General features: G+C 44.5%; 2 protein-coding genes across 8 annotated transcripts in view; one reads left to right on the plus strand and one right to left on the minus strand.

Moving 5' to 3' along the window:
* GRSF1 (G-rich RNA sequence binding factor 1) overlaps window positions 1-13131 on the plus strand; it is a 48237-nt gene that overhangs the window by 30517 nt on the left and 4589 nt on the right. The window contains exon 10 of one of the 3 annotated variants that reach the window (XM_025215956.1): window positions 3764-4011. The exons of 1 other annotated variant lie outside the window; for it this stretch is intronic. The gene's annotated coding sequence lies outside the window, so the exon portion shown is untranslated. Of the gene's footprint in view, window positions 1-3763; window positions 4012-13131 lie in introns of those variants that run through there. One more of the 3 variants, XM_025215954.1, reaches the window with a different exon arrangement.
* Window positions 4214-13131, minus strand: part of RUFY3 (RUN and FYVE domain containing 3) — a 79153-nt gene continuing 70235 nt past the window's right edge. For all 5 annotated transcript variants that reach the window (XM_025215947.1, XM_025215948.1, XM_006033981.3 and 2 more), the window contains 3 exons: window positions 12255-12282; window positions 10500-10574; window positions 4214-6547 (listed from right to left, as the gene is read on the minus strand). In XM_025215947.1, the coding sequence (XP_025071732.1) occupies window positions 6383-6547; window positions 10500-10574; window positions 12255-12282 (268 nt within the window). In that variant the 3' untranslated portion in view covers window positions 4214-6382. The remainder of the gene's footprint in view (window positions 6548-10499; window positions 10575-12254; window positions 12283-13131) is intronic.

Raw genomic sequence — 13131 nt, forward strand, 5'->3', positions numbered from 1 at the left:
CTCACTCTCACTCAGCAGGCAGATGGGCAAGCAATCAGGATCCTAGTTAACTGCTTGTAACCTCATCTGCCAGTTTTAAAAATCTGGGTACAAAAAAGGAGAACCCCAAGAGCAAGCAACACAAGATACATGCACATACATCTGGGCTCCCCCTGCCCCCACTCCTCTCCCGTTTCTCCCACCCTGCTGCCTGTTCACTTCAAAAGGGGTTTTAGTTGGTTTTTTTTGGTTTGTGTTTAAGGCCCCTGGTGAGCTACGAGGCTCCCTCCAAACTTTCCACCTGGCTACTGTTTCTATGCTCTTGCTCATCACTGTCATCAGGCCCTCTAGGGGCAAGTCACAGTCATGCAGGTCTGAAACAACATGAAATCTATGGCTGTTCTAAAAAACACCATCATTTTATGACACAACGACGTTCTGTAGATTTCTGACATTATATTGGTAACCTGTGCCAAAGCCCTATTGGGCTAATCTAGTTTCATGCAGCCTTACTAGTTTTTATTGTCATACTCTTATCTCTGCCCTCCTAAATTAATAATGAATTATTTCAGCTTCATAACTGGAGCCGTCAGCATTTCTTTACATGTGTGCATAGTGCATAACATTGTGCTATGTAGATGTACCAGAGAATTAGCTCTGGAACTGGAATCAGGATAGCAGCATTAACACAGTGCTCCACCTGAGCTATTTATCCCTGCTTTTCAGCTGGACAGAATACTATGCTAATGCAGCTGTATACTGCTCTTGATTCCCAAGCTAGTTTGCTTGGAGCTCAGAGGCCACTATACAAATCTTTCTATTTATAGATAGCAAAACTCCTGACTGGGCCACAGGTATAGACGGCTATATAGACGGAGAGAGAGAGTGGACAAAAGGGGCGTGGGTGTAGCTCTCTGCCAAGGAAAGCTATACGTCCCTGCAGGCCGACATTGGTGCCCAGGGTGGACAACTGGAGACCTTCTGGGTTAAAATCTGTGGGGAACATGGCACAGGGGACACAATGGTGGGAGTCTACTACACACCTCCTGCCCAGGATCAAGAGCTTGACCAGGAGTTTGCCAGGGAATTGGCTGAGGCGGCACGCTCCTGGTGCATGGTTGCCATGGGAGACTTCAACTACCCAGACATCTCGTGGGAGGAGCGCTTGGCCAAATCCAAGCGGTTGCGAAGCTTTCTCTCGTGCGTGGATGACCTCTATCTGACTCAAGCAGTCAATGGGCCAACAAGAGGTAAAGTTCTGCTCGACCTGGTTCTGGCAATGGGGGATGACCAAATCAGCGACCTAACGATCGAAGGGAAGCTGGGTGACAGTGACCGTGAGCTGATCAACTTTACCATCTGCCGTAAAGCTGGCAAGTCAGTCAGTAATACAGAAGTCCTCGACTTCAGGAATGCTGATTTTGACAAGCTCAGGAGGCTTGTCAGGGAAGCCCTAAAGGGCCACAACCCAAAGGAGAGGGGAGTTCAGGACAAGTGGTTGCTCCTCAAGGGAGCAATCCTGGATGCGCAAGCAAAGTCTACCCCATCTCAGAGGAAAGGCAGCAAAAGGGCACAGCAGCCCCCTTGGCTCTCCAGGGAACTAATGGACCTCCTGCGTCTAAAAAGAAAGACCTACAAAGGATGGAGGACGTGATCCACCTCCAAGGAGGAATACTCTGCTCTGGTCCGGACCCACAGGGAGCAAGCTAGGAAAGCCAAGGCTGCGACTGAACTCCAACTAGCTACAAATATCAAGGACAATAAAAAGTCCTTTTTTAGATATGTGGGGAGCCAGAGGAAAAGCAAGGGCAACATTGGACCCCTGCTAAACCAGATGGGGCAACTGACAACTGATGCCCAGGAAAAAGCCAATTTGCTAAATGGGTACTTTGCGTCAGTCTTTCACCAGTCTCATGGGATGCCCTGCCCACTATGGGACAGGGAGGCCCAGGGGAGAGAGATTCCTTACCCCCCATTGAAGCTGACCTTGTGAAGGAACACCTTGAGAGGCTGGACACTTTCAAGTCAGCCGGCCCCGACAGTTTATACCCCAGGGTACTCAAGGAACTGGCAAGCATCATAGCTCAGCCCCTGGCACAGATCTTCGAGAGCTCCTGACGCTCTGGTGAAGTGCCCAAAGATTGGAAGAAGGCCAATGTGATGCCTGTCTTCAAGAAAGGGAAGAAAGTAGATTCAGTAAACTACAGGCCCATCAGCCTGACCGCTATCCTGGGGAAGGTTTTAGAAAAGATTATCAAAGAAGCCATCCTTAACAGACTGGCCGATGGCAACATCCTGACGGATAGCCAGCGCAGGTTTGTTGCAGGTAGGTCTTGCTTGACCAATCTTATTTCCTTCTATGACCAGATGACCTATCACCTGGACAAGGGAGAAGAGATTGACGTTGTATATCCTTACTTTAAAAAACCCTTCGATCTGGTATCCCATGATCACCTCTCGACAAAACTGGCTAACTGCAGCCTCAGCCTCACCACAATCTGCTGGCGGGGGAATTGGCTCCGCGGTAGGACCCAGAGGGTGGTGGTTGACGGAAGTTGATCATCGTGGTGCCCTGTGACCAGTGGGGTCCCTCAAGGCTCCGTCCTTGGGCCTACACTATTTAACATCTTCATTAGTGATGTGGACACTGGTATCAGAAGCAGACTGGCCAAGTTCGCCCACGACACCAAACTCTGGGGTAAAGCATCTACACCTGGGGGCAGGAGGGTGATCCAGGCTGACCTTGACAGGCTCAGGAAATGGGCGGACGAGAACCTGATGGTGTTTAACACTGAAAAATGCAAGGTTCTCCACCTTGGGAGGAAAAACCTGCAGCATGCTTATACGCTCGGCAGTGCTACACTGGCTAGCACTACAGAAGAAAGGGACTTGGGGGGGCTTCCTGCCCCTGGGGCAGAGGGCTGGACTCGATCTTCTGAGGTCCCTTCCAGCTCTAATGTCTATGAAATCTATGAAAAACAGAATAGCAAGAGCAAGTACAGCTGTTCTTAGTTAATAGAGATATCCTAGAGGCACGACAGACTGTCAGGTTCCTTCCAGTAAGTAGCTGATGAAGATTTGGCAAAAGGCCATTGCCGCTTGTGGCTACAAGGTCAGTAAAGAGAAAATAGAAACAGCCAAGAATTTGGCAATGACGAACCTGAAAATGTTTTCATCAGAGTTTTCCACAATGCCTTCAGCAGACACCAATGGCAACTGTTAAGCCATAGCATGGATGACCCTATTTCCAGGTTCCATGCTGTATGGACGAAAGCAGATGCTGAAATTGTTAAAATAGCATGGGGGGCTGTGAAGTCAGTCATACACAAACATACAAGCAGGCAGAAAATAAGGGAGGGTGACACCTTACAGACTAACTTGTTCAGACACAAACTTTTGCAGATAATAACCTACTTAGCTGTATGCTTAGTCAGATGCCAAGTAGGTTACTATCTGCAAAAGTTTGTATCTCTCTGAACCAGTTTCTCTCAAAGGTGCTACCTCCTCCCTAACCCAACTTCAGACTAACTATACTAATAACCTTGAGGATAAGCTGGTGGTGACACTACATAGACAAGGAGCTGAACTGATGAACAGAATACTCAGTCATGTACAAGTCTTCTGTTAATGATAAAAGTTAGCTTGCTTTTTTGTTCAAAGTAGAAACAAATACATTCCAGTTTATAAAAATCGGTAAGTGGAACAGAAATAAACACAGGCTGTAAAAAGATGCTTTTAAGCAGTTTATTTTGTGCCAGAAAACATCTTCTCCTCTCTCACTCAGGTTTCAAGGAATGAACCCAAAAGCTACACTTTCAAGCCAGACCTGAACAAACATGCTTGGATAATTTACCTTGTATAGCATCATAAATTAAAATAGTCAGTATTTAAAGTGGCGACAATCAAGTCAAATACTAGAAGTCACAGAAGAGGCAACTGCTGCTGCCATAACAAAATGACATTGTAATCTACCTTTTTAATGTTTTCCTTGCAAGAATTTAAGCTTCAAACAAAATATGTAAACCACTGGTAATAGCTGTAGGCTGAAATAAGCTCCTTAAAAACAAAAACAAAAAAACCCCAAAATCAATAAAAGATTTTGCATAAAGTTTTTGCTTATTTAATAAAATGAGCTGATCCTGCTTTTAGCATTAAGACTTCAGTTGCAATGTTAACATGTAATAAGTGTAGCAGCATATTTTCCTTTTTTGTGACTGTAAAGGAGGCATAAAGATAATTAATCTGCTACCATCTTAGAGCTAATTACAAGGGAAATGTGGCCATGTCAGCATAAGAATGATGGTGCTTCCAGTTTAATACCCAGAGGCTGTTAGCATTGTTTACATTTCAATTTATTTTCCAAGTGACCCTGCCAGAAAAGCAAAATTAACTTAATTCAAATATCAGGTTCCAGTCCTGGAATCTGGTACAGTGCTTCATTGATTAATTTACCCACCCAGAAGCAATCTTATCTTCAGGATAAAGATTCATTAGTTTAGCATCTTTTCCATTTACCCCTGACTCCACATGGATGGCAAAGTACAAGAACTATCTGCCTGGAAAAAGAGGCTAAAATCTGAAAGCTGCATTTTCTCCACTTTGATTCTTGGAGGTAAAATAGCTTTGGATTTGGAGTCTTTTACAACTTGTTTCCCGTTCTAAGTGAATGTGGTCAACTGCAGGGAAATACATCTATTCTAACTACTAATCTAATGGGGATAACTACTATCCTAATGGGGAAAGTATCAGAATAAGGAAAACCATGTCAAGTTCATCTTCTGATCTGTCCCATACACAAATGCCTGTGGTTAGAGCTCCTTTCAAAAAAGCCCATCTACCTCCTTGTATTCATCATGTGGAGTCAAAACAGAGTACATACTGATAAACAGCATCACCAGTCCAAGCAAGCATGCTGAACTCTGATCTACACATTGTGCTGTTTTTAAGATTAAATTCTAACCAATATAATTTCTAAATAATCCCCTTTAAGGAAAAAAAACAACACATTTTCCTAAAATAGTTTTGTACAAAAATGCAAACACCCAGATAACACATATATAAATATACATATATCAGTCTTTACAGGTTACAGTACATTCTGCAGTCTCAAATGCTTAACTTAAGCTTCCAGTAAAAAGTACATCAAATAAAAACTATGACAGTCTGATTATATTCCCACAGATGGCTGTAGACTTTAGAAGGCAGCTGCCCCTTTTTGGAATAGTCACTTTAAAGGATTCTACATCTTACCTGATATTCTGATGCAGCAGGAGCTGTAAAATGTACTGAACATGAGTTTCAAATTAACATTTCTGAGCTACTGGCTAGTAACCACCACCTTGTGGTCAGGCTTTACTCTGACAGCCTCTTAGTAAAACAGGTTATTATTGCTTCAGTAATTAGATATAATATTATTCTTACACAGCTGTATTAACCAAAAAAATGTTTAAAAGTTAACAGCTGTATGGTGGGACAGAATGCATAGTCCTAGCCCTGAACATTTGGTTTAAATAATGGAGTAGTATTATGCACTTACATATTTAGAAATTAAGTTACTCTAATTATCAGATCAAGATAGAACACAGATTTACAATCTCTAGTATGGTCACAACTTCCAAAATCTTGTGTTTTTAGTCTAAATCACGGTGACAGCCTCCACTACAAAGTTCAAAGGTATTTTCTTTTAAACCCTGTATTTAAAATACAAGTGGAACATTTTTCTGTGAAGACTTTTAAACATTCAATGCTGGGCAAAAAGGTTGCCATTCAATTCTCATATCATATACAGGCCTCCAAAAGATGACAAAAGAAAAATCCCTTGAGAACTTGCCTCTTGGAACTTCTGAAGTTACTCCACACAGCCCAACATAAGTGGCCACTGGGGGATTTAACTCAAGAAACGACTGGGCCAACATACATTTTTTAATTCCCACTTCTGTAGTGCATTTTTTTTCTGGCTGAAGTATCAGTTTAGTAGAACTGCTAACGGCAGAAGGGAAAAAGGAACAGGTATTTCAAGCAAAATCACCATTGTATGTTCAGTTATGTTTCATTCTGCCTTCCTTGAGGAAGTGACCCTTACTGATTTGAAGACTCACATTTTTACTTCTTCCGGCAATTGCTTTGTTACATAACTTAAAGCTACTCTGACATGAGACTCCAAACAGCTCTCCACCCCTGCGACAAGCTCATGCCTGAAAACTAGCGTGTTTTCCTTAAGGAGGGCTCAGACCAGTTATTTAAATGTTTACAGTTCTGAGAAAGATTGTAAGTATGATAAAAGTACTTCCTTTTTCTGACCACACAAGCACAGAAAATGATTCTTCTCTAGAAGCTCCTATTACAGCTCCAGAGCTGAGCAAAAGTTACAGTAGTTATGGCTCGAACATGCTCTATTTGTGCATCACTGTCCATGTCCTGCATCCTCAAATGGGCTTGTTGAATATTGTTGTATCAACAGCTTGTGACACGGGTTGCAAACACACTCAGGGTTGATGCTAGATGGAAGGGGCAGTTCATTTGCTGAACAGGCCTCACAGAAGATCCCACCACAGTTCTTGCAAATGTTCTAGAAAAGAATAAAAAAGGAGGGAGAAAAAAACCCCTACTGTTAGTGAGATGACAGTCACCTAGGCACAAAGACAGTGTGAAGCATCCATTGGTGCCTCCCTACTGTGCACAAGGCCAGCACAGTCTCTCTCTCTCTATATATATATAATAGGTTGGGACAGAAGGTTCCATTCTTCTCTCAGGCAGATACCAGCCATTGCGAACCCCCAGCTTGTCAGCAACAAAAGGGTAATTCCTTTCCCAAGGATGAGAGGGGTTCTTTGGCACCTTTCCTAGTTTCCAGACTAAAAACAACCAACCAAACAACCAACCAACCAAGATGCTTTAAAAAAAAAAAAAAAATCAAACCAAAGCTTCTTTTCATAACTGCCAGAGCAAGCATCCTGAACTGCATACAAAAGCAACTTGTTATCTTTCATTCTCATACTATTTTGCTCACTTTGAACTGGAGATTGTTTCGCAAGTCTGTCAGACAAGTAAGACAAGACTTCTAGTAAAATAATTTAAAATACCAATTCTTGAACATTCAAATGTTAGTAAATACAGTCTAATGAAAACCTGCAGCTATATGCAAAACCCTGAAATCTTTTGACGTACAAAAAATATTAGGGGTGTGCGAAGCAGGCCCTATTCGATATGGATTTGGCCCAAATCAAGGACAGTGACAGTGATTCAATTAATTGATTCGGATCCCTGATTCGATTCAGCTGAATCTGAAGATTGGATACTGATTTGGAGAATCAGAGATTCGGACATAGACACAGCTTTAAAAGTTTTTCCTACATACCTTGAGGTAGCAGGCACGGCTTGTGAACGCTGTGATGCTGGGGCGCATGGAGCATCCCACAGGAGCGTGTGTGTGTGTGGGGGGGTGTGTCCTCCACGTGCTTGGTGGTGAACCTGGAAGTGAATCGGAACTACTTCCGGTCCACTTCTGGGTCTGCCAGGAAGCGTCCAGGGAAACACTCTACCCCCCCACCCGCACCTCCTTGGCTCGGCGATTGGCCATGGGGAGACCCCGGGTGTCCCGGTCCTCCCCAACACAGGAGGCATCAATCACTGAGCCGGAGGGGTCATGGGGGGGCCCCCCAGTGCGCTCCCCAGCAGACCCAGAAGTACTTCTGGTACACTTCTGGGTCTGCTTTTAAGCATGCTGGGGAGCCCCCTGTGCTTCTGTGGGACACTCCATGCACCCCAGCATTGCAGCACTCATGAGCCACCTGCTACCTAGAGGTATGTAGAAAAAACATTTAAAGCTGTGTCTGTCCGAATCTTTCCAAATCAATTTGGAGGGTTCCGATCCGATTCGGAGAGATTAAAGGGTCTCCTGATTTCATACACATTTGGGCTGGAAGGGACCCCAGAGGATCAGAGTCCAGCCCCTGGCCCCAGGGACAGGAAGTCAGCAGGGATCATAGGATCCCAGCAAGATAAGCAACCAAATGCGTCTTGAAGTCGTTCAAAGTGGGTGTTTGAACTGCCTCTGGCAGCAGTCTATTCTAAACCTTGGGGGCTCAGACAGTAAAGAAGTTCTTCCTTATGTCCAGTCTGAATCAGTCGTGGCAGAGTTTGCGACCGTTCGATCTTGTCATCCCTTGGGGCGCTCTGGTAACAAGATGCTCCCCCAGATCCTGATGAGCACCCCTGATAAACTTATAGGTAGCTACCAGATCACCCGAGCCTGTGCTTTTCCAGGCTGAAGAGTCCCATGGCTCATCATAAGGTCTGTTTTCCTGATCTCTGATCATGCGCGTGGCTCTTCTCTGCACTCTCTTAAGCTTCTCCACATCCTTTTTAAATTGTGGAGCCCAAAACTGGATGCAGTACTCCAGCTGCGTCCTCACCAAGGCCGAGTACAATGGGAGAATGACATCCCGGGATTTGCCTGAGAAGCATCTATGGACACAAGCCAGCATTTTGCTCGCTTTAATAGCCGCAGCACACTGGAGGCTCACGTTCATCTTGTGGTCAATCATGACCTCCAAGTCCCCTTCATCTGTAGTGCTAACCAGCATAGCACTGCTGAGCCTATAAGCATGCTGCAGGTTTTTCCTCCCAAGGTGGAGAACCTTGCATTTTTCGGTGTTAAACAGCATCAGGTTCTCATCCACCCATTTCATGAGCCTGTCAAGATCTGCCTGGATCACCCTCCTGTCCTCAGGTGTGGATGCTTTACCCCAGAGTTTTGTGTCATCAGCAAACTTCAATTTGGATTTGGAGATTTGGCCACCAAATCGGGCCGAATCTCCACCAAATCTAATCAGGGACCAAAGCTTCACACAGTCCTAAAAAATATACATGTATAAACAAACTAGAGGAGGAATGTCAAACCCACCTTGTGCCCTTGGCTGGATGTGAACAGTAGGGCTCCTTGCGAGCTTGATCCAGCCTGGGGCATGCAGTGGCAGCAGCTCTAGCTCTGACATGGGGCATGGGCCAATGCTGGTAGCAGCTCTGGCTCAGGCACAGGGAAAGTAGCATAGCTCCAGCTCTTACTTCATGCCCCATCCTGGAGCTGCCACACCACCACCACATGTCCATGGCAGCCAAGAAGCTGGGGCTGCAGCAGCAGCAATGGGCAAAGCAGACAGAGAACAACTGGAGCTGTATTAAGCCCTTGCCTTCCTGCAGGCGATCACCATGTCCACCAGTGCCTAAAGGCTCCCGATTCTGCAGCAGGCCACTCCCTCTGGCCAGGCCCCCAATTTCTGCTGGCCTGCTGATAGCCCAGTGGGCTAGATACAGCAACTCCATGGGGGGCCAAATCTGGTCCCTGGGCTGTATATTTGACACGCCTGAAACAGAGCCACCCAACAGAAGTGTATATAACCCAGAAAAACAAGCATTTGCATACACTTGGGAAGTTACAGAACAGTGGTATTAGCACACCTTAACTTGAATGTTTCCCAAAGGCAAATTGAAAAAAAAATCTATACTCAATTATTAAAAGGACCTATCCTGACCCAAACTGCTGAAAACTGATGGCTGCTTTAGTGCCCTGCCCTGCCCAACACCACACAAACAAGAAGGCAATTCCTTGCTCAGTCTCCTGCAGAACAATATTGCTGGGATTACAAGGGATGGACAGAACCCTCCGTTCAGGTCTTGGAGATGAGGTGGGGGCGGGGGAACCTTTCAAATTCAATCCTAAGTACTCGTGATGAGAGCACAGTTTACACCACCTTTATGCAAACAGCAGTTCAATGAAAGGTCCCCTCTAACCAGCAACAAATTTTTGCTGTCCTCAGGCAAAGATGCCAACTGCAGGAGGGACTAGGTACATCTCCCAGTGTTGCTGACAGCTCTTCTTCACTACAGCAGAGTGGGGGACAGTAGGATCTTTCCCCATCTCCCTTGAGTACAGGTTCTCCATACTACGGTGCATTTGGGGATAGTTCACTAGCTCTACATGAGACAAGTGGCCTGGCAGCCTTGAGAAAAGCAAGCTAATCTAACTGACACTCTGTTTCCTCTAGCTGAGGTCAGGCTCATTTGGCATCATTTCCATAATTTTGGGAAAGTGCTGGGACAGGAGGGAGAAGGGGAAGAAGTGTGAAGAAAGAAATAGCGGGGGAAGAAATGACCAGGTAGAAAGAGCAAGGGCAAAAAGAGGAACCAAGACAAAAAAGGAGGCAGAAGAGGGAGGGAGCAAAAGAAAGTGGGAAAAATAAAGTAACAAAAAGAAAGCTGACATTCACAGTCTCAAATTCTGACTGATTTTCTGGCAGAAACCAGGAAAATCAAGCAAAGGATAAGACTGACTGTGCTGTTGGGGAAAGTGGGGGGAGGGGGAGGGAGGGGAGTCACCAAACAAAAAGTGACACTTTGAGGAATCCTATGAGCACTTTTATTTCCTGGTCCCCACATCACTAGAGGCAGGGAACAAATATGCCATTAGGCTGTCTGAAGCAGGCATGCAAGCCCCCCTCATTTTCCCCATTATAGGATACCTTTCCTTTGGTTAGGCTGCCTTCTTCTTGGCACAGTTGACATATCTGCAACTTTTCAGGTCCAGAGAGCTGATCCTACATCATTAGAAACAGAAACAATTACTTGGTATTACTCACCCTGCTTTCTCCACTTCAGCATTACTGCTAGCAACTGGGACCCTCCACCCTCACAAAGGGCTCCTCCATTTCCCTAGGCAGCTTGCTTAAGAAATGTGCTCCCTGCCTGAAGAGCTGTTGTGAGCAACCATGTGAACAGGACTTCCATCAGACCTTTCAGAAAAAACACAAGGCGTGCTGCTGGTTTATGAAGTAATATTTACAGCCTGTCCAGCAACAGACAGAAAACAAAATCACTGAGTATAACCAACACTGGCTTCATTTGCAAGTTTCTCACAGAGGACCAGAATCCTGATGTGGGACACTGAACCCACCCCACTAATCCAAAGGTAGGTCATGAAGTGCCTGCACAGACAGAAGTAACAGGCTCCTTAAGAAAAACAAGTATGAAGCATTGAAAAAAAAAACATTCTTTAATTTGGTTAACCTGATAGAAAACCCCAGTGCAGTACCAGTAAGGCCTGCTTCAACCCTGTACAGGATCTTTGGATCCACTGACTGTGTCCCTGCCACACCTCCAGACTGTCCATAAACGTCCACGTCAGTGCTTCAGTTGGTCTCTATGGCACATAGGGGACTGTAAACCTTTCAGTTCAGCCATTGCACCCTCCTACATCCCTTTCTCCCCAGAGCTATGGGGATTGTTTAAAGTGAAATGTTCCCAGCTGTGCAGCCTGGGAGGATTTGGTTAAGAACACCAAACTTCATGCCAACTTCATTCAATAAGTAGCTCTGATGTTCTCCTAATACTCCTGTTCTCTTCCTTGACATTTATCCATGTGCCTGTAACACTGATCCCCACAACTGACACTTATTTCAGCTGGGCTCTTGTGGCATTCATTTCACATTTTTAGATCACCAGTACAACGCTGAGCTAGTATATGAAGCAACACTCTACCACTGCATTAGTTCTAATGATTGCTTATGCTTAGAAAGAAGTGACTACAGGAATGGCATCATCTTACTTGCAATTTCTGCTTTCTGTGAATTATCAAATCAGATTTAAATTTACCAACAAAAATAACATTCACAAGCATTAGCCCTGCAGAGCAAGTGCCAGATATCAGAGTGAGCTGGCCTTATTGCCAGCACTCATCCAATGCTGTCCATTGAGGCTCAGTCACAGACTCTTCAGTTCTGGGGATGGCAGATAAGGCAGAAAGAACATAACTGGACATGTTTTCTGCTTTGAAATTAAGGAAGCAAACAAAATAAAAGATGCTTACAATTAAAACAGGGCAAGACCCGACCGAGTGAAATTATTTGTGTGGACAGACTACACAGGCTATCCAAATGTGTTTGTGTAGTTTCTTTTCTGAACCCATCTCTACAGGGTAGAAGAAAGATTTAATTTGGACAATAGGGCTTGGTCTACTCCTTAAAATAACAATCAGACCCCTGACTGATGTAGCTAATCTGGCAACATCTTTATTAGGATGCAATTGTACTGTAAGAGAAGTCCTCTGGCTGATAGCCGAAATAATTATTTTGCTAAAGTAAGCAGCTTCCACTAGGGGGAGCTTGTTCTAATTGCAAACTCTTAAACAGATTACTCCTGAGTGAAGAACACAAAGGTTTGTGTGCCAAGAAAGAAGTTGTGGTGAAAATCTAGAAGATTAGGCAAGGAGAACAACTGACCTGCTCTTCTTGTACGTCAGACTTTATGCTACAAATAATTAAAAAAAACAAGAGAGAGAAAGAACATGGTAATTTAGTATTATCATTTTATCCACATCTTATCAGAATTATTTTGCCCATCAGATCCAAACGCATTAAGTAATTCCTCATCCTTGTTTGGATTTCCACACACTAAATTTTTATTTTTGTTTCTTGGGATTTATAGGCTTGTAAAATATAGATTAGACATTCATACACCGAATAAACCACTGCAAAAAAATATATATTAGGGCAGAAGCTCTCAGCCTTTTTATAGACTCAAGGTACCCCTTGGAATATGCCAACTCTTGTGTTACATGCATTTTTTGACTATAGAAATAGAGCATATTTGTTATGTTGCAAAGAACGCAAAAAGACCGTAACAGGTCAGAATGCTTTTAACACTGTGAATTCCTATGTGAAATCTCTGGAAGCATCTTGTGATCATGTTTCCAGGGCTGTCCTTTTTTTTTTGGGTGGGGGCGGGGGAGGGGGGGGTTCACTTTTGCACAGCCAGACTATGAAATGTTCCTAAACTGAAAGAAAAGCTATACAGCTTTCTAAGGCAGCTCACAAGATGGGAGAGCAGCAGGAAGAATCTCTCTCTTGTTCTAGAACAGGGGTGGACAAAATTTGTCCCATGGGCCACATCTGGCCTGCCAAACCATTCTGACCCACAGAGCATCTATAAAATTTAGAAAATTAATACAGGTCAGTTGCATCATACGTGCATTTAACTTGCACGAATTCAGCTATACAGGGGGTGGGAGGGGGGGCAGGGCTTGCACGCAGCCCTGCCACTTACCTGGAGGCCCATTATGGCGGGGGTAACCCACGCCTCCCACAACCACCCTCTCTT

Source organism: Alligator sinensis, unplaced genomic scaffold (genome assembly GCF_000455745.1).
Source record: "Alligator sinensis unplaced genomic scaffold, ASM45574v1 scaffold1546_1, whole genome shotgun sequence".
Classification (NCBI taxonomy): domain Eukaryota; kingdom Metazoa; phylum Chordata; order Crocodylia; family Alligatoridae; genus Alligator; species Alligator sinensis.